Genomic DNA, 23,040 nt, shown 5'->3' on the forward strand with positions numbered 1-23,040 from the left:
GTATGCAAATGGTATTTAAGAATTTAATATTTTAATTTGTAGCTTACTTGTCTTTTTGTGACGTTCTTTTCATGGTTCTTTTCGTGTGTTTGCCTTGCGCTTGGTGTGTCATTTGTGTAGTCATTTGTTATGCTTGTTGACTGCTGGAAGCTGGACACGTCATTTTTTGTTTTGTAAACGTGCAGTAAAATTTAGTTTTATCTTTTACTAAAATTTCATTAACCTTAGTCATGTCATCAAAAGGAGGGAAGGATCAGGTTTGTGATGTAAATATTCGATTTTTGTATTCTCTATTTTTCTATAGAATGATGGTAAACACGAAATGTTAATCGTTAAAAAATTTTACTTTCAACCGGTGACTAACAATAAAGCTGAACAAATTTAAAAAGTAATATTTTTACGTTTTTGGCCAGTTAAGTCATAACTGTGTTACTATAACTTTCATCAATTTTTTTGTAGTAAAGCGGCTTGAACGAACCTAGCGTTTCGTCACAGCTGTTTTACCATGTGTTCTGAGAGTCTTGACTCATTAATATTAAAATAAAATGTAACAATTCTGTTCTAGTTACTATACATGTTGCTTAGTTATTCCACGTTCTCATAATTAGCTTATTTTAAGAATTGAGTGAATTCTTATATTTTACAAGAATTATAATAGTAGGGAAGGCTAAGACATGAAGTTATTTTATCAAATAACTTGCATTATGGCTTCCACCTAGTGGCAAGAAATCATGCTGGTAAATTTCTAGAGTAGCAGTTTTTCCATGAATAAAATAATAAAATAAAAAACAAATGTATAAATATCAAAGTTCCTCTGTAATCATAAAACAGTGTATTAAAATTCAAACTGGATTTTGAGAAACTCTTATTTATAGGTGACGATGTGTATTTTGTGCAGTGATTAGCCCGCTGTCATGTTGTGCTTTAATAGTGTAGCCAATACTGTTTTCAGCGAGAGATTGGGCTGATTGTTGATGCTGCCCTACTGTTTTCTTGATACTAGCTGCACCTTGATCCTTTGATTCTCCAGATGTCTTTAGGAATACAGTGTACCTAAGAGTGTTTTTATAAAATACAGGGATGTTTAATGGCAGTACGTTACAGCCAAGGCCAATACACTTTTCCACCTTAATTAGGCACAATTAGGGGGGGGGGGGGGGGGGGGGGGAAACAGTCTTGTCCCCAGCTGTAACTTACCGCCATTAAACATCCCTTTCTTTTAGAAAACAGACTCAACAACGCTGTTTTCCTAAGGATCTCTGTAAACCATAGGATCAATTGCAGCTATCAAATAAACAGTAGGGCAGTAACAACAATCAGGGATATCTTTAATGGAAAACAGTCTGGACTATGCTATTAAATTGCCAAATAAATTTTCATTACTACAGCAAGCACAGAGGGACCCGCTCTACTGCACAGTCTATATTAATTGATTTGTCTTTATAGTTGTTTATTAATTTTTTTATGGAACTGCCTTTTAACTTTCCATATTCCACCCACTTAATACCGTCTCGTCCATCATATTCTATTGAGGCTGGGCGCACACTGAATTAGACAATGTGAGACAGCAGGATACCACATGTTGCCTCGCGACAGCTTAACACTTAATATTGTAGTAGGCAATATAGGAAACTCGGGCCTTTTAACATGGCGAACCTTGGTGACACTCGACTGCAACAATCCTAGTGTCTTGGCCTGAATAATGCCAGCAAAATTCAAATTCCCTTGTATTACGATGTTTGAAATCTTGTTGTAGATTAATGAGTTTTAACTTCATATATTTGTATGAAAACAGTGTATTCATAATAAAAACAAGTTTTCAGAATCTACAAAAATATATTGATTTAACGATTATGAAAAATGACCTAAATATGAACATGAGACAGATATATAACTTTTAACAATGAAACATACGTAACTTTTAAACGAAAAATTTTTGTTATTATGTTAATATTAATAATAATTTGGTGAAACATGATAAAATTTGCTTACCTAACTGATATATACGAAAACTCTAAAAGTGGTATTTTTGAGTACTACTATTATCCCGGACAACATCATTAAGTGATTTTAATGTCACTAACTTAAACTAATCGAACATTTACAGCATTATACAGCATTTTAAATGTAGCTAACCTAACTGCATCAACTGTTCAAAACAGTGAACTATTGTTATACTATGTTTAAAATATCGCATTGCCGTTTATCAGTCATCAAATAGAATGAGAGAAACTCAAAAATACAATTTTCAGCATTTTATTTAAATTTTTTAGAAGAGTACCTATTCTAGAAAATTAGTATTTAATATTTACAAAAATGCTTTTAAAAACAGTATTATATATAAAAAAAATATTTAAAATCATTAAATGTTGCAGGTAAGTAACTTCTTCACAGCATACTCAGTAATTTCATTGAGATTTGTTTCTATAAAGATTGTAGACAAATTTTTTTTTTCCTTTTTTAGTTATAGCCGGTAATATTTCTCTTATTTTAAACATCAGTTGTACATCATTTCACCAAGAAGTACTGAAATTCAGCTTCAAGGGGTGGGAAAGGTTAATCGGGGTGGTTTTTAGGAATCTTATGTAGACAGTGACATTCCTCTTGTTTTGAAGGTTGAGTGCAAAATTCCATTGAGCTTGGAATAAAACTTTAAGTTTATATTTAAAAAATGCAAACCATCATAAACTCTTCTTTAAATGTGTATATATATACACACACACATTCACGTTAACCCAATTATTTTGAATATAGGTAATAAGATTTATTTTTTATGTCTGTAAAAAAATTAATGTTGTACCTAGTGTAAAATAACCAATCCAACAGACTGATCTGTGTATTTAAATTTATTACTATAGCACTTTCTTAAACAAATAACAAGTAATAGTATTATTATCTTTAAATACAGTGTTAAAATATAATAATGAGTTATATAAGAAAACAAAATGTTTAAAAAAAATGTTATGGACCAGGACTTGATCCCATGAACTTGATCTGTCACACATAATATCACAGTACTAAATATACCAACCTAAAATAATATTAAAATATTAGGTTATCAATGTTGTAGGTAATTCCAAAATTTTAATGTATTTTTAAAGTTAATACCATTTATTTGTGTGACTCTTAAAGACTATAAAATTTATTCCATAATATTTTTGCTATTACAGAGATTTATTTGGCACAAGATACGCTTGAGATATGTCTCCCCGTGTTCATGTAAGAAAATATAAAATAGGTTATTGCCGCCACACAGAGATGACTTCGGCACCAACGTGCCTAAAGAAATTTAACTTGAAAAACAACTTTGGACTGTTAGCAACCTCGTAATTGTTGCAATCAAACATTGCACAAGCTTTTCCAATCATAATAAATACTTAAAACATCATAAAACTGGGGAAAAAGTTTGTTCAAAACTGCCTAAATACCCGTATCGCAAATGCGCTAATGTGGTAGGATCAGGCACTGCCGCTAGAATGCGTTGCATAATGTGTCTCCCATTGTTTCAATGACTTTCCTATATTGTCCTATGACAATATTTGTTAACACTGTCTTCTCCTGACAACTTAACATTGTATTTACTGTATTTTATTTCTTCCCACATTATTGAAATCAAATTGTCTTTGTGATACTAGGTACTTCAAGTATGGATTATATAAAATAGGTCTTCCTTGTATAAAAAATACTAATTGATTTATATCCAGTTCCATACTGACTAAAAATCAATTTAAATAATTTACAATACTTTATCCAAATTAAATAAACAATAAAAAAAATAGCCTTTAACTAGTCATTTATAAACACATTACGAAATGTCATTATTGACATATTTTTTTATATTTGTACATGCGCAGAACACTGCAGACTCAGACAGTCTTCTTGCTAAGAAATCGGAGCAAATTTTGTCGCTCCATGTCAGATCGTAACAATTTTGTGGCGTCGTGCCACGTCTGATTCTGTATGCATTGCCATTACATAAATACGTACATGGAAGTTGACTACTATCAAAAAAACATGTTGTATAGTGTCGTGCCTCATTCTGTGTGTTCCGGGCCTTAAAGTGGTCCTTACCAAAAACCTCCTCCTTTCCATTGTCCACCACACTTGTTGCATCTTCCACTTGTGGTCTCTTGTTCCACTTTACCTCTTTTATTTAGCCTCTTTCCCAGCTTCCCGTAACTCCTTTCCCGCATGACATGACCACAGATGGCATATGTCTCTCACCTTCTTTCCTTTACTTTCTCTTCCACAACCCATAAATCATTATCTTGACACCCTCCGTTGTACCTTCTCATACATGCACCTCAGACACCAGGGTGGGTCCCACACCACCGCCGCAAATTCCAGCATTACCCTGGACAATGTGAAGTATTCTTTGGCCTTACAGTCCTTTCTATCCCCTTCAGTGTTTTTACAAGCATCTTTGTGCCCTCCACCCCATTTATCCACCCGCCTAATCATTTTGTACAGATACCACCAGGTACTTCTACTCCGCTATCTTCCTATCTACTGCCCCTTTCCACCTATAAACTTCCTTTGCTACTTTTCAGTGTGATCAGAAAAGTCGCTGTTAAATTTAATGTACCTAGCTTTGTAGGGAAATGTGGAGAGAAAAGTTTTAAGTCAAATATATATGTGCTTGCTATGAAGCCTTAGCATTTATCTTTATTTTAAGACTTTTTGTGTTAATACTAATTGGAAAAACTGTGATAAAATAATGTAATTCATATTTTTGTCACTATAATGTTGTACTTAAAGGAACTTTATTTGCAGGACAAACCTGTGAAAGTAAACAAATGGGATGGCTCAGCTGTCAAGAATGCCCTTGATGATGCAGTGAAGGAGGTAGAGTAACCTAAATCTTATTCTTGCATTCATGTGTATAATTGCAGACATGAAGCCTGCCACATTATTTCATTATGTACTTATATAAATTTAGTGAAAACTTTTTAGGTTATCAGGTTTTACCTACTATCTTTGATTTTTTTAAGAACATAATAACCCTTCAATATGTATGTTTAGATGTTTAAAATATATTTAGTTTGTTGTTTAGTTTATAATTGTATGTCATGCCCAACCTGCAATTTCTGCAGACTAATTCCTCATACCATTTTGCTAGCAGTGAACAACACATGTTAAAAAATTGTGTTGGTGACACACTCTCTGGAACTGTAAAACCTACCAACTAATATTTTTACTTGTTTGTTCCTCACATACTGTATGAGCATCCACTAAGAACTTATTTTATGTAAATTAACTCCCAAGGTACCTAATGAACGTGGGTGGGTCAGGGAATTTTTACATTTTGATTCAGTTTGATCTACTTATACTAATAATAAAACTGTTTGAGGCAAAAAGTTTGTACACTCATGAAAAAAATATTGGAAATAGCTATTTACATTATTGAGAACTAAAAAACATAGTTTTTAAAATTTTTGTCTGTTATCTTTTTGAGCATCAATTGAAAACTATTTGATGGATTTTCATTAAGCTTTTGACGTAACGTCTAATAAATTGATGAACGCCGGCTGCACGCACGAAAAAGTGTCCCGTTACACACATTGTTCCATTATGCTGTGTCCCGTTACACACATTGTTCTATTATGCTGTGTCCCGTTATGCTCATTGTACGCTTGTGTTGCATCTATCTCTCTTCCACTCGACTGTTTATAAAGTGAAGTGAAAAGTTAATGTGGTTTTATTTGCTTTTTACAACAACAATTTCGGCAATAAAGGTTAATTATTCTTGCATTTTAAAATCTGATTACTAGTATAATTACAAGTATTTATTCTTTTATTATTAAAATAAAAATATTCAATTTTATTCATAAAGTGGGAGTGCGTCGTTTGCCCTACAGGCGTTTGCCCTAAACGCATTTTCGAAGCATATTCTCGCATTCCTCATTCCAAACAGGCGTTTGCCCTAAAAGCGTTTGCCCTAAAGGCGTTTGTCCTAAAGTCGTTTGCTCTACAGGCGTTTGCCCTACAGGCGTTTGCCCTAAAGGCGTATGCACAAAATTTTTGATAATCACATTCGGGCCAAGCTCCGGCATTTGCCCTAAAGGCGTTTGCCCTAAAAGAAGTTTTTCGACAGTCGTTTGCCCTACAGGCGTTTGCCCTACAGGCGTTTGTCCTAAAAGTTTTTGAATTTTCAATAATCCGAAAATGAATGCTTGCCGGCGTTTGCCCTAAAGTCGTTTGCCCTACAGGCATTTGCCCTACGAACCGTTTCGAAGATAGATGTCCTTACGTGTGTCGCCCCTGTTGACAAATGTTGAAACCATTCTCCAAATGAGTACAAAGTACAAAATTCACAAATTAGATGGCAGCACATACGGTTTGCTTTCCCAACGTTGAAGTCTAAGAATGCAGCTGGTAATTGAACCTTACTTACAACAGATGGTGCGCCAATCTCAGTGACTGGATTGTATTTTTTAAATCATTTTTTAACAGAGATGTTGATGATTTAATATTTTCCATTGTTGGGGGGGGGGGGGGGGGGTAACTAGCGAACAAATTAACTTAATTTAATATTGCTGCTATATAAAAAAACAAGCGTTAGCAAAAGGAGCTTACAAAATTTTATTATCCTTGCCTGCTGGAATTTTCACTTGAAGTCGTCCAAAAAACGATGACCCCAAAATTATTTAAGGCAGAGGATTATACATATGCATTTATAAAAACATTTTCAGTGTTTAAAAGTTACTGTTAAAATAGCCTTTGAGACCTTCATGCCTATTTTCAATTTTTATATAACATGTGCCCAACTGAATCTGTCGTTTTATTAATATGTTTGTAGAATGCGGTGAAAATACTTCCATCGAGAGTGTGCATATTTTGCTAATTTGCCCAGACCATCTATAGCTTAACCCCTAATAAGTTTAATGGGAACAAGTGAAGTATAATAAAAGACTGATTTAATGTGTGACATCCAATGAAATGTACAACTTTTCAAAATGCATTTAATCAATTCATCCATATTGCCACAATATTTGAATGAATGTCATAGGTATGAGTGTAAACTAGGAACGATTTTGATATGTCGTGGAATGTACAATAATGAATTACGTAAAAGTATAATACACAAAGAAAGATCATTATAACTCTGTTTCAGATGCTAATGAATCAGCATATTCGCAAAAAAAGTGCAATTTTAGTTAATACATTTTCAAAACAATTAAACAAACAGAATTTACTGGAAAATATGTTATTCATAACTTAGTAGGAGCAAGTGACGTCTTTTCACCATCACCTATGTTTAATAAATAAATACGTTATTTGTTATTTTTATTTTGTCTCATTGCTATGTTCATGTTGTGCTGGAAAGACTTCTATACTTCTAGATTGTAATGATAGTTTTATTTTTGAGCGCGCAGTGTATGCCATGTTGTCTACGTGTCGTCTTTGAAAACGTACAAATGACTTGTAGTTTTTATTAGTTTAGTTTCATATTTTGACATGGTTTATGAATCAAAACAAAACATCAATTTGTATACAACCTTAGTACACATAACATGGTAATTGTATGGTTTCTCAGCCGTATTTATAGTGATATGCGATTACGTAATAGAAAAGGTGTTTTCGTGTATACTGCTGAAAGAGTTCACTCCTTAAAATTTTATTTATGTGCTATGTGATGAATGCCCTATTGCGATACTTATGTATGCCTTACCCGGCAGCCTAGTATTGAGAGCTAGGGCGGTTTAGCATTGAGCTTGAAACCATTGTCATCAAATCCCACTCGCAGAAAGCAGTGCTTCACTTGTTTTTATTTCGTTCTTATTCATGGACACTATTACTAAAATTATTTATTACCGCGATTTGTAATTTTTTTATAAGAATATATGTATAAAGTTACACAAATGTTTCAAATTAATAGTTTTTAGGGTATTCCTTAGTAGGCATTTGGAAATTTCTGTGATTGTTCGGAAAATGTCTTATATATAACACTAGCAAACCCGGCGAACTCCGTTTCGCCACCAGATAGCTTCGTTTTATGTAACATTTCGTTTGGTGATTAAAAGATGAAAATTTTTTTTTGTTTTATATTTGAAAAGGAAAATTTTTATTTCATTTCACAACAGTAATGAATTCATTTTGATAACAAAAATGAAGTGTTATGTAGTTGAACTTCTCTAAGTAAATGAAAGTGAATCCAAAGTAAATACTGAATCGAAGCGTTATACGTGTCCGCAAATTATCCGTTTCATTGAAGTGCTCTTTGGTAAACCACATTTTTTGTTTTTTGGTCTGACGTTAACACAAACAAAGCGGATGGTTTCCCAACTCGTGAACACGCAACGTATAACTGCCCATGTGAAAAACAATGATTTTCTAAATTTATTCCGCAAACACTAAGCGATTGGCCTTGCGACTTGTTAATTGTCATTGCGAACGCAAGGCGAACTGGAAATTGCAATCGTTTGAAGTCAAACGGAAGATCAGTCGGAATCATTGGTATTCGAGGAATACATACATTTTCACCTGCGTACTTTCCGTTAATAATGGTTGCCTCAATCAAATTACGCATAAGTCTTTTAACCGAAAGTCGAGTACCGTTGCAAAGTCGCGGTGGATTCAAATTACGCAATATCATAATAACTGTACCAACTTTGAGTAGCAAGTTATGTGGTGGAAATCCTGGTAACTCCAGAGAGTTCAAAAACTCCGTTGGATAATTTACTACATCATCGGGATTTGTTATGGAATCAACGGATTTGTATGTCACCAAATCGCCAGAAATTTTTGATTGAATGGTGAAATTCAGTGCGTGTACATAATTATTCTTTGCGGCAAGAATTGCTCGTTGACTTAACCAAGCATAATTCTGATAATTCTCACTAATGTTTGGGAAAACATTTTAAATAAGAGCTAATTGAGAGTCTACAAATCGGCAAATGTTAGGAAACGAATAACTTATTTTTTTTCTTTTTTTTTTTTTTTCACAATTTCACAGTATACACAATACCGGTTTGTCACATGAAATTAACTGAGCAGAGAACAATGAGTAGTTGATTTGATGGTTTCCAATTGAAATGTTAGGAAACGAATAACTTATTATTTTTTTCTTTTTTTCACAATTTCACAGTGAACACAATACCGGTTTGTCACATGAAATTAACTGAGCAGAGAACAATGAGTAGCTGTCAAACAATGTATCACGCACCGGCGCCATCTACTTAAAATGTTGGTTTGTCCTGAATTTTTCCTGAATTTTCTTTGCTATAAACCTCACGGAGCCCGAGACCTTTCCAACGACTGCAAAACCGTGGAAATCGGTTCGTGCGTTCTGGAGTTATAGCGTCAGGAAGGAAAACCCGACTTATTTTTATATAGTAGATAATATTATTTGTTTATATTTATATATATGCAAGTGATTGATTACTATCATGTGTTGAATATTATTATTACTAATTGCGTGGGCTAGTTTCAAAATTTCCCGATATTTTATAAAATTTATTTTAATTTGTAACTTATGTTTTAATATTTGTTATTAAATATGAATATATTTTGTCGCATATAAGGCAGGTTTGTTACTAACAAACTCAACATTTTCGGTTAATTGGAAGACAGTACCCTTCCCCCCTCCTTTTACCCATGTATGTGAAGTATAATTACTACAGTTCATACTAGGTAACTTATTATCCATCTCAAGTTTCTTTCGACACATAAATAGCGTGACTTAGATAAATCGAAAGTAATTAACCTCACAAAAGCTTTGAAGTTAAAGGCTGTTATTTTTTTTTTTTTCCTTTTACATTTTGTTTCCGTGTCATACTCATTTGAATCGTAAACAATATGGATCGGTATAAACTGATAGACTGTAGTTGATACCGGCCCAACAATATGTCACATTCATATGAAAGCAGTTAACATTTTTGCATTGTTGCAACGAAAGTATTTGTATCAGGAATTCAAATATGCGCTTTTTTTTATTTTTTATGTGCCTTCTTTTCTTCCCCTTCCCCTTCTCCCTCTAAGGACATAATGTAACGCATTAAATAACAATACAACGGAGTTGACAGTTGTCTTTCTCGGAACATAACCGTCAAATATCGAGTAAAAAATATATTTAACAATATATAAAGTATTAATGTTGTATAAACGAACATATAATTTAACGCTTTGAGTTTATTATTCGCACATTAACCATCATCACCACTAATGCATTTTGACAATTCAGATAGGCGCTATATGCGTAAGTAATTACTTATTATGTTTTTCTTATTTTTATTATTAATAACGTATGCTTCACAATTAATACTTAACTTAGTAATTTTGTTTATTTTTTCTTTTCAGGTATCAATGTTATTTATTTATTTTTGTTTTGTGTCTGTCAGGTTACACAGCTTGTTTACCTCTTGTAACATGGGAAATTACCTCGGCTACCAAATCTATAGATTATCTATTTTCGAGATGAAAAGTCTATACAAAAGTACTGACGAAACAACTATTAAACGCCTATTTACGTTATTGTGAACTGGAAAATATAGTTTTTAAATTTTTTTATGTTTGTCTATTTGTCTGTATTTCTGTTCCGGCATCAATTGAAAACTACTGGTGGTATTTTGATAAATTTTCTTTTCAAACAAAGGTCTTCGGATATCGTATATACTATGCTATATGAAATTGCGGAATTCCACCCCTAAAGGGGTGAAAAAAGGGTAAATATGGTTTTAAGATTAACAATTGAATCTCCAAATTTAATGTAGCAAAATGAAAGATATTTGGTACTAATAATAAACGTAACTTACTGGAACTAATAACCGCAAATTTTAATTACTAAATTCAACCCCTAAGCGGTTAAAAAGGGGTGAAAATTGTGTTCATGATTATAATCATATCTTTGAATTTAATAAAGTTTTACAAAATATAATGGGAACCAATAATAAACACACAAAAACTATAAACAACAAAATCATCATATTTCGAAATTCAACCCCAATGGGTGAAAAAGGGATAAATATGGTTTGAAAATTGAAAAATTATATCTCCGAATTTAATAACGCGCAGTAAAATACCATGGGTACTAATAATAAACATTCAAAAACTACCAACAAAAATTTTATCATTTTGCAAATTTCAACCCCTAAAGAGGTGAAAGGGGTACCTATATATGATTTTAAAATAAAAGTTTTATCTGTGAAAATAATCTATTATAAGAAAAGATATTGACCACCAATAGTAAACATACTAATTCTACCAACCACAATTTTTCCATTTAGTGGAATTCAAGCCATAAGCTGTGAAAAAGGGTTATAAGTATATATATTTTTAAAAATAACTAAGTATAAAGAAAAGAAATGTTAGTAATAATAAAGACTTAAACACTACTAATCAAACTATAATCATTTAGCGAAATGCAATCGCTAAGAGGTTAAAAAGGGGTGAATATGATTTTGAGGTAATTAATGCAAATTATGGAAACCCCAGAACAAAACGAACTGGAATACTTCTTCATTGTGTACTTCAGCTGTATGTTGTGTACACATTACGGAATAAAATAGTATGGACAATATGTAGGAGTTTAACCGCATTAGTACTATTATGCTAATTAAGAAAATGTTTAACAGCTAGTATTCGCATTATTTACCTATATGCTCGTAATATTTTAAGTAACGATAGCGTAATGCACGTCTGACAGCTGAAATTGAAATAAGCAAAGCCCCGGGAAAAAAGTTGAACCTTTTTCCAGCGATATTTTTGTTAAATCGCCAATACTGTTTTTTTTATCATACGATTTTTTTTGGTCGAAGACCTTACATCACCTTATGTTCCGAAATATTTTACAGAAAAAATATTCGATAACAATGAACTTAGCGCAGGGAACCATCTGTTGGTGAATCTAGGAAGTTCATACCAAACGAATTCCCACCAAACCTCGATATAGGCTTACATAAGTGCCATCTAGCGACGTTTTTGTAAACTTTGCATTTAGAGGGAAAACATTTATTGAGGTACTGCCACCTGCGGAGGAAATATAAACTACAAGAACACTGTTTGAATCGATACATAATTGAAAAAACCTACATTACCCAAAATAACCTAAACTTCATTTACCCTAAAGTCATTTGCCCTACAGGCGTTTGCCCTAAAGGCATTTGCCCTACAGGCGTTTGCCCTACAGGCATTTGCCCTAAAGGCGTTTACACAAAATGTTTGATAATCCCATTCGGACCAGGCTCCGGCATTTGCCCTACAGGCGTTTGCCTAAAAGAAGTTTTTCGAGAGTCCTTTGCCCTACAGGCGTCTGCCCTAAAAGTTGGTGTGGTTTCGTTAATCCTAAACATAAGTGCTTGCCGGCGTTTGCCCTACAGTCGTTTGCACTAAACGGCATTTGCCCTAAAGTCGTTTGCCCTACAGGCATTTGCCCTACGTTTAGGGCAAACGCCTGTAGGGCAAACGATGTGTACCCCATAAAGTATGCAATCATTTCATCAATGTTTTGTTATGACGTTGTCACGTTAAACTATCGTCCGTAAACCGACTTTACAGACAACCAATTTTTTTTTATTAGAAAGGTCTGTAGATAACTTAATAACTAGGCAATATCTAATTACATAATTCCACCCATAAGGGGGTGAAAAAGACCCAAAGGGGGTAAATATGGTTTGTGGATAATTAATTATATCTCTGAAACTAATCAAGCTATTCTAAAGAATTATGTTCAAATAATTAACATACAAAGACATCCAACAAAATTTTTTTAATTTTGTAAAAATATTAACTCCTTAAGGGTGGAAAAGGGGTACGTATGTTTCAAAAATGTGTAAAAAAAATCTCCGAATTTAATTAAGCATAATCAATTATATTGGGTACCAATAATAAAGACAATAATATAACCACAATTTTTTATTGTTATTTATTTTCCCCTGCAGGTTGCAAAAAGGGATAAGTATGTTTTAAAGATGAATAATATCTCCAAATTTAATTAAGAGTACTAAATGATATTGGGTACCAATAATAATTATACTAAAAATACCAACCACAATTTTTATATTTTGTGAAATAAGCATAATAAATTATTTTGGTTACCAATAATATTCATACAAAAACTACCAACAACAATTTTTACATTATTTGAAATTCAACGCTTGAGGTGAAAAGGGGGTAAGTATGTTTTTAAGAATAATAATTATTATATCTCCAAATTAACTAAAGTTAATACATGATATTGGGTACCTATAATAAAAATGTGGAAATTACCAACTACAATTTTTATATTTTTTGAAATGCAACCCCTAAGGTGTGAAAAAGTAAAATTTTAAAATTAAAAATATTATCTCTGAATAAAATAATGCATAGTTTTTTGGTACCAATAATAAACATAGTAAAACTAGCAACAAAAAATTTATCATAACAAAAGATACAAGGGACCAGTAATACACACACAAAAATCTACCAACCACAATGTTACCATTGTGAAATTCTAGCCCTGGGGGATGATCAAGGGGTCAATATGGTTTTAAGATAAATCAATTTAAAACTTTGAATTTAATTAAACACATTAGATATTTGGTACCAATGATAAAAATATAAAAATTACTAACCACAAATTTTCCATTTTGTGAAATGCCACCTCAAGAGTTTCAAAAGAGTAGGCTATGTATGTTTTTAGATAACTATAATTATACCTCTGAATTAAATTAAGCATAATAAATTATTTCGGGTACCAATAATAAACATGTGGAAATTACTAATTACAATTTTAATTGTTACATGAATTTAGAGTTTGTATTGCTTATCTTTTTTTTTCTTTCATTTATTAAATTTTTTTTCTTTTAATGGGGGTGAAAACGGGGTAGGTATTCTTTCATTTAAAAAAAAATTAATTCCGAAACTAATTTTAAGCAAGGTGTATGTTAATGGTAAAAATAAAAACTATTAATTATTATTTGATTTATTTACAAGATTCCACTGCCAAGGGTGGTAAAGTGAGGTTTGGTTTAAGGGGAAAAAATGCATATTTCCGAATTTACTAGATCTACGGGTTAGAAATTAAGAGTGAACATTAAGCACATAGAGGTATAAATTGTATTTTTTAAATTTTTTTTATTTCATATTTTGGAAGCAAACAAAGCTGGATGGAAGAATCTTAAAATAAATAATGTAAATAATTATCTGCATTGAGTACTTTTACCATTTCTTGATATTCAAGCCCAAAAGCAGTGAAACGGGGGCACGTTAGAGTTTGTAGTAATAAATCATATATCCAAATTAATTGAGATGAATTTAAAAATTTGAGCAAGAATAATGTACAAAATTATGATGTAATATGTTTTAACTTTTACCATTTTTCAATATATGACCACAAAGGGGTGAAAAGGCATTTTTATTATAAAAGCAGTATCTCTGAAGCTAATCAAGTAGGATGTAAATTATGTGATTTAAAAACTAAAAAAGTTATAAAATACAATAAATCAGTATTGGCAAGATAAATTTAAACCTAATATAAATATAAGTTTATTGTAATTATTTTGGAATTCACATCTATGGTAAAAAAAAATGATGAGTTTGGTTTTTGTTTGGTTAACGGATATTGCCAGATTTACTTAGTTCTGAATTTTTACATGGGCATCTGTTTGGGAAAAGAGGAGAGGGGTAACAAATTTGGGGTTTATTTAAGTAATACTAAGCAAAATAAGAATCAACTAATACATTAGATAGTAAATTTGACATTTATAATAAGGTGAAATTATTTAATTATTCTAAGCATAGCTTTAACCATATAAAATGGAAGTGTCAGTAAAAACTATAGCATAAACATAGTTCAAATGAAATAAGTGTGTGTATATAAATTTTTCAAATTGTTTACCTCATGAAATAAAAAGGAAGTAGGTGTGATTTCATCAAGGAAAAATATATACCCAAGCATCTAAAACAGAAGATTTAAAATCAGATATTTTATCCATACAAAAAATTTTAAAAAATCCCTTTCAGCACAGCCTACAGACGTAAGTAGGTTTCGAAGTACCTATTTCTTCTAGAAATATTTGGGAAACTTCTATGAATTCATGGAACATTTTAAGAACTTCGTGTAGCTTAAATAACATCCTATATGTTCGCTAATATACAAAAAAGATTGATTTAACATTTTCTCAAATTGCCATGCAGCAAAAATATTTTTACTGTTTTTTACTTAATGCATCCAGCATTGAATATCTTAACGAATTTCATATTATGCCTACTAAGGTTGTTGTGCAATTATTTTTGACCTCCAAACGTTTTTTTCTTTCCCCTGTACTAATATGTGTTTGGTTATTAAAATTTTTCTTTGAACAAAGGTTTAAGGTAATATTAAGATGGTTATTAATAAATTATGACAAATTTGATACTAAGAAAGTTTTAATGTTTTTTTAAATTTCAGCCCCTGTTTTTACTGAAATAGTTAGGTTCATCAAAAATTGTTTCAGCCAAAAGTTTTATATAAAATTTAGGAGTTTAGCAATAAATTATAATGGATTTGATAGTACATCTGTTAAAAAAAAAGTAATGATATTTGTCTTTCCAATCTTGTTACAGTAGAGCACCCCTCAACCGGAATCATTGGGGGGAGGTCTAATCCGGTTATGGGAGAATTCCGGGTAAGGGGAATTGCGGTAGGGTCGGCCTCCGGTCTGGTTGAATGACCATTTAAGCAAGCTGGCAGGCACGTGTTTCTTATCTCTGTGGGTGGGTGCGTGCGTGAGCGAAGAGGAGGATGAAGAGGGTTCGGGGGAGGTAGTATGACTACAGCTACAGTGTTGTGTTACTTCTGTGTTGAAGTGCTAGTGATTCACACTTCCTGGAGTGTGTATAGTCACTGCCACGCACAGTTTACATTTCACATACACAAGAATAACACTTCAAGCATCTCGTTTAAAAACACAGAGATAGAGAAATACAGGTAAATGTAGACTGTTTAACCATATATTAACGTATAAATATGTACATAATACATATTTGTACACTAAATTATTGTCTACAAACTGAAAGCATCACACGTTGGAAGTTAATGTTACTCGCTATCACGTGTGTCAGCGTGTGTAGTGGGAGTCGGTGTACATACTCTCGGGCCGGCAAGAATTTTCCGTTTACTTGACATAGTGAAACAATAAAACTAGTATAAACATCTTCATAGTAATTCACGTCCGACGCGAAAACCAGCGGTGTATTTACACAATGCGCGGGAAAGACTGGCTATAATTAGCTCTCTGACAGATGTGCGCGCGCGCCTACAAGACATGTACAGTCAGGCAAAAGCAAAAACGCCTCATTCCAGTCCGGAAATGTTTTGGAGATGTTTTGTAATGTTTTAATATTTTTTGGAAAATTAGTTCTAGATATCGGGAGTTCCGTTTGTGGGAATTACTGTTTAGGGGTGCTCTACTGTATTTCCACCCCTTTGCAGTAATGATTTGTAATATAAAATGTACTTTGACAAAAGTTTTCAATATATTTTAAAAAGTTAAAATAAATTAAACATTAATTTGATAGGAATGTTTAATTTATTCTATTATTTCAACCACAGGTTTTTTAACCCCTTGCAGGAATTGTTTTAATAATCAAAAATAGTTTCAGACAAAAGTTTTAGGTAAAATTCATAATATTTACAAACATTTCGCACAAATATGATTATGTGCATACGAAGGGAGTTATGAATTTTTGTTGTCATTTTACCCCTTTTTATTCCACCTCTTGCAGTAATATTTGGTCGTACAAAAAATAATTTCAGATGAAAATCTATAATATTATAAAGCTGAACAGTTTGTTTGAACGCGCTAATCTCAGGAACCACTGGTCCGATTTGAAAAATTCTTTCAGTGTTGGATAGTACATTTATCGAAGAAGGCTATAGGCTATATTATATTATCAATAACATTAGGGATCTTTACTAAAAGTCCAATTTAGAATCAAATGCGTTGGAGGGGGTTAGATACAACATGCAGTACACGTACGAAGTGTGTGTTGACAATGCCGCAGGCGCTAGAAGTTTATTTCCTATTGCCTATTAACATTGTTGCCACGCACTAGATGCCTTATCATTCTTAATTTTCCCATACAAGTAAAAAACACCCGTGTGATATTAACAACGAAGCAATCAGTACCCTCATATAGAATACATAGAGATAGTGTGAGGTATATATGTAGATATAAAGAGATAAATACAGATAGCGAGATACATAGATATATAGGACTATAGATGTAGATAGGGATAAATATATATTTAGAGACATGGATAGATTATTTGTATATGTGTAACTACTTCAAACATATTACAAAACAAAACTGAATGAGGCATTGCAATGCATGCCGAGCATTAGCTAGATAATGGAATCTTTTCAATATTAGTAATCCCTTATTTTTCAGTTTTTTTTCTATATTGCTTTATAGAGTCTAGATTACATACAGACCAGGTAAATAACTATAAACTGGCAGAACAACATCTGTCGGGATCTGAAAGTGATATAAATAATTTTGCACACTTGACATTCAAATTAAGAAGACAATTACTAACAACATCTGATCTCTAAACAGTTCCCCTTCACCCTGTGTTCAGCCCGGGCAACGCTGGGTACTGCAGCTAGTTGTAGATAATTTGAAGGTTTTACAATAAAATAGAGCGATTTTAATAGTGTACATGGTACGGAAATTATAATTTTTTTTTAAATTCTACCCCTTTACTTTCAACTCAGCAAAAATGGTTCGTCTTGTCAAAAGTTGTTTCCGCTAAAAGTTTTAGATAAAAATTATAAGAATTACAAACAATATAAAAAGATTTGATAGTGTACCTAGTACAGGAGTAGTAATTTTTTATATTCGTCCCCTCATTTTTTCAATCCCTTGCAGCAATGGTTCAACTAATCAAAAATTGTTTCAGACAAAAGTTGTATATAAAAATTATAAGATTTACACAAAATTTGTAAGAATTGAATATTGTGCCTACGAAGGAGTTATAATATTTTTGGCCCCCAAACCCTTGTTTTTTCAACCCCTTGCAGTTTTGGTGGGTCGTATCAAAAACTTATTCAGACAAAAGATTTTGGTAATACTCCTATGAGTTATAATATGTTCAAACGGAGTGTTATTTTCCATATTATGGGAGTTAGACATTTTTTTTTTGTTTTTCAAAAACCTTCACCATTTTATCCCTGTGATCGGATATTGCCCATTAATGAATTTGACCAAGATTATTCACTATTATATTTTATGTATTAGTTTGGAAGTTATTTGTGAAAAATTGTAGCAGTTAATCATTTCCACAAAATTGTTATATGTATATATATTTACAACACATATATTTTTTTCTTTTTTCATAAAAATTGGTCAGTAGATCCTGAGAACAAAAATCTTCACAAAAAATACTAGTGGTATTTAAATCTTTGTCCCTAGTGCAGCTACAAGATTGAAATTTGGGGTGAGTTTGTAACCCATCAGATGCAACTTTTTGCCAAACTTTGGAATGAATGCGCGTGGGGGCCGCTCACCCCTTCTTAGCCGGCTATGGCCTTTATTGTGTATATTTATTTAGTAAATATGTTTGGAATTAATCAGATACTTTTCTTTCAATGATAAGATTTTAGCAATACTCTGAAATTGTGTTAGCGAAGCCGAGGGTTGAAGCTAGTTATGCATATGAGGAAGTGGGAGAGAGCTCTGCTTGTTGACTTCCCTAGCGAAGCACGTGTACATCAGCTAGTATAATATATTCAGCGTAGTCTTAAAGCTGTAGTTAAAGGTTTTCAATGGAATATGGTTTATTTCATTCAGGAAACTTTTTTTTTTTTTAAAGGAATACATGTTAATGTATTGGATGCCACTTATTTCTTGACAATGTTTTGGGTCCCTAACTGTTATTGTGTATGCTTTTTTTTTTTTAACTGCATCTCTGAAAAATGTGCAGTATGTAATAATATAAAGTATTTACTGCGATGAAAATTGTTGTATGTTATTTTTTTTTCTCATTTTTTTCAAGGTCCTTACAAAGAAGTTCAACTACACAGAAAGCTTTGCATTGATGGACGGGCGGCTGGCAATGTGTGGTATTGCGGTTGGTGTGGCAATGTTTGCGTTGTTGTGGGACTACTTGTATCCATTCCCACATTCACGGTATGGTTAATTTTTCATTACTTCTGAACTTTGAATGACTAAAAAAAATTGTTTATGATTATCATTTATTTATTCAGGCTCTAATTGACATTGTGTAATTGATGAACTCAACTTGGTTTATTCAATAATCATGTGTATAATCTGCAGCAGTATCAACATAGAAATGAAATATGGGACACACTCAAAGGAATTGCCTCTCTTTTTTATAGAGCACTTGTTGTCACAACCAGTTTAGAGAATAAATGAATCAATGAATGAGTACAGTTGTATTTCAGATGAGGTTCGGATTGAGCAGTGGCAGAAACATGTGAGTGTAATGGATTATTCTAGAAAAACTCACTTACTGCAGCATCCAATATAAGCTCACCGGACAAAAAAAAAATTACAAGCATCATTTAACACTGTGTAACTCCGCCTCTGAACTTGATAACTGCCTGGATTTGGTTAGGAAGTGAGTCCATGAGGTTGTGCAGGTACGTCGCGTCCAGGTTAAGCCACTCGCTGAGGATTTAATTGTGCAATTCCACCAAATTGCAGGGATGCTGATGTCTGATTTTTACAGCTGTTCCATGTCCCACAGATTTTCAATGTGGTTCAAGTCAGGTGATCTTGCAGGCCAATTGAGATGTAATAGGGTGGAGGAGTGTTCATAAAATCAGTCGAATATGCATCCAGCCCAATGAACTTTGATGTTGTCATCTTGAAAAATCAGGTTCATCATGCAAATGTTACTGAAAGGCAACGCTTGATCATCCAGAATGTTAAAATAAACGTGCTGGTTCATATTAGTGGTCACCGCAGTAAGTGGGCCCAATCTGTGATATGAAGAAATACACCCCTAAAACATTACAGACCTACCTCTGTCTTGAACCTAATCTTGCATACATTTAAAATGATATGCTTGATTTGGCCTTCAGTCCACTCAACGACATGTGACATTGGAATACAGGCAAAAACATGATTCGTCAGACCACATTACATTCCGTCAGTCAGCTACTGTCCACGTTAAATAATTTCTAGCCTATTGAAGACGCGCAGTTTTACGTGCCTGTGTGAGCAATCGCCTCTTGTGAGGTGACAAGACTCCAAATATTCATTGAATACAGTTCTCGTCACAATGTTATGTTGCTAACAGGTTGGAATGGACCTTCATTCTCTGACTGCAGCAATTCCTGTCAGGTTTGGAAGCAATTTTGATTCACAAGCCGTGAAACGCGTCTTTTTTCCCTCTCAGTCAGGATCTTTTTCCGACCACAATTCTGACATCCTGTTTTGTGGCCGCATGTAGTACACCATTGCTTGTAGACACGTTGAACAGTCCGCTGCGAAACATCAAATCCAGCAACTTCACGCACCGAATGGCCATAGGCATGACCAAATATGATTGCCCCTTTGCAACAGTTTTCACATCCTTACATCTACTGATGGCTGATGATCACTGATGGCTACTGCCTTATGCTCACATAGAGGCAGTGCGCTTGCAGTTGAGCACGGAACTCGTTGGCTGCGCCACCTGTGCAGGCTTAACAATCTATTTTTGTTGGGTGAGCTTAATTCCACTTGCGAAGTATCCATGGATAGAGTCAAACCTAAGTTTTCTTGATGAGAGGTGTGAGACTTGAGCACAGCATTTTATTTTTGATGTTTGTGGAGCCATAATTAGCTTCATGCTTAGTCAGTAGACTCACAGTAGGTCCCCTGCTTCAGTCCTGTAACTCGGTGGGTTGAGAATTGCTCCGATTGTGATTCCGTTTGCTGACGACCAACATGTATGACAACTTTCTAAGTTTCTTATCTTTTTTAGTCAATTTCCATTCCTTTGCTATTTCACCTATTCATCCTCTCCACACTCCCCTATCCAGTCCTTCTTTCGTGATTCCAGTCCATATAACCATGCACATTCCATTCATAATTTTTGTCGGCGAGATCAATATGTCTGTCACTAATGTAGGGCAGCCTTCTCTCATCTCATTCTAAGTTGGTGTGTCATGCTGGAAAGCAATATATTACATACACATTTTCATGTTTTACTCTATTATATCAAATGTGCATTAAAAAAATACACTGCTTAGTATTAACTAAATAGTTATTATTTTCAAAATTATTAACATTGGGATACTTTACTAACATTTTTACTTCTAATACTTTGTACCACTGTATTACATTGCTTATAAGGGTTTGAATATTTCATATGCAGTAGATAAAAATTATTTATTAAATTTATATTAGACATGAAAGACTTATGCTGTGACTGTAATTGGTATGTAGTTAATAGCATGAAAGTTAATAAGCATCCTTGATGTAATTTCTTTCTCAGGCCCATTTTGATCTTCTGTGTGTCAGCGTACTTTGTCATGATGGGTATTCTCACTCTGTATACAACGTACAAGGAGAAAGGCATCTTTGTTGTGGCTATTCAGAAAGACCCAGCTGGATTTATTCCAGACAATATTTGGGAAGCAAGCTCCTATTTGAAAAAGTAAGTTGCTTCGATGCTCATTTATTTTGTGTTATTTAATATGATTTTATGTTTTATTGACAGTAAGATCATTAGAGATGGTAACATACACCAGTACGATTCAAAGGAATCGGTGAAGAAGTTCTTCATTGTCTTTGGTAAAGAACTTTGTATCTTAGTATTTACCTGGAGTAGCTTCAGTGAACTATAAAAAATAATAAAATCAAGCTATCTTAGTTAGGATTCAAACTCAGGTATTCTTAAATGTAAGTCTAATGCTTTACTGCTGTACCACCTCATTCTGTAATTGAATAGGAAAATGCATTGCACACTAGATAGCGCAAGCTTCATTTGTCAATCATGAACTGTGTTAAAATGTTGTTGATGCAAGTCCTTCAGCCAAGAATATATCATTTAATTTTTAATAAATCACTTGCCATGTTTTTGTTGGGGTTTCATACTGTACGTCAAATTGAACTTTGTTTTGCATTGCAATGTTATGTCTCCATTATTTTAGGTTTGATGATAAGTACAATCTTATTCTGAGTTGTAAGAATGGGAAGACTGGTGCACGATACGAAGCCACAATGGTGAAGTCTGTTGCAAACTTCTTCGATGAGAACGGCACCTTGATATACGAGTTGCTGGAGCCTGAAGTGAGCAAACTCCACAACAGCCTGCTGGCAGAACGCAAGGAGAAGTAGCAGTAGAGAGGGCCGTGCCTGCCATCTCTGTTGGTCGTGTCTTCTCTGGACGTGATACACGCTGCACTGAGACACACTTCATGCTGCATTATTTGACAGTCGTCACCTTTCCCTAGTGCAGGTCCAAATAAAAACATTCAAGTTCCTTAATTCAAGAATTTTTTTATTATTTGCATTTGAGAAACAAAATTAATTAATTTTCTTAGAAATAATGATTTTGTAACAGGAAGCAGTTTATGGTGTATTTTCACTTATCAAAATGAGAAAAAAACTTTTGAACAGCTTGCAGTTAGTGATGCTCTGTTAGAAAATCATGTAGTTATGCTGGACATTATTTTTCATCAAATCTTTTATTTAAGCCCTGAATTTTCTGAAACTGTTAATAATGTAGCTTTTTATTACATTTTTATTTATTTTTATTGTGTTCCTTAGTACTCCAAAATTCTTGAGCATGAATAATTTTTATATATATTAAACTGTTTTGAAAAGTTTTATGTTAAAAAACTGTGGAATAATATGGTTAATTGATAATAAAGTGGTCACTGTATGTTTGGAATGCTTTATTATTATTTTAGCATCATTTAAGAAAAAGTTTTCTTTGAGTATATGTTACATAATGATTTTCTTGTGAAACAGTATTGCTACAAAACAGTTAACTAATTTTCTTAAGTGCAGACTAACTTATCTTAATCTAATTAGTAATTAGTGTAAATAGTGAGTATTGAATTCAGAAGGGTGTAATATTAATCTATGTATAGGATCGTAGAGAATGATTGCCGGGATTCTAAA

The 23,040-nt window shown here is 33.1% G+C and overlaps 1 protein-coding gene across 2 annotated transcripts; it reads left to right on the forward strand.

The window, feature by feature from the left end:
* The first annotated feature begins 47 nt into the window (after positions 1–47).
* LOC134546352 (signal peptidase complex subunit 2) lies at positions 48–22,807 on the forward strand. Of its 2 annotated transcripts, none has more exons than XM_063389135.1 (5): positions 48–266; positions 4,774–4,845; positions 18,956–19,089; positions 21,407–21,568; positions 22,065–22,807. In XM_063389135.1, exons 1-5 carry the CDS (start codon positions 231–233, stop codon positions 22,249–22,251), a joined length of 591 nt encoding a protein of 196 aa, XP_063245205.1. In that variant the 5' UTR covers positions 48–230; the 3' UTR covers positions 22,252–22,807. The 2 variants fall into 2 exon arrangements, with proteins under 2 accessions (XP_063245205.1, XP_063245206.1); XM_063389136.1 differs by having other exon boundaries at positions 51–257.
* The last annotated feature ends 233 nt before the right edge of the window (positions 22,808–23,040 follow it).

This window comes from Bacillus rossius, chromosome 1, assembly GCF_032445375.1.
Source record: "Bacillus rossius redtenbacheri isolate Brsri chromosome 1, Brsri_v3, whole genome shotgun sequence".
Taxonomy (NCBI): Eukaryota; Metazoa; Arthropoda; class Insecta; order Phasmatodea; family Bacillidae; genus Bacillus; species Bacillus rossius.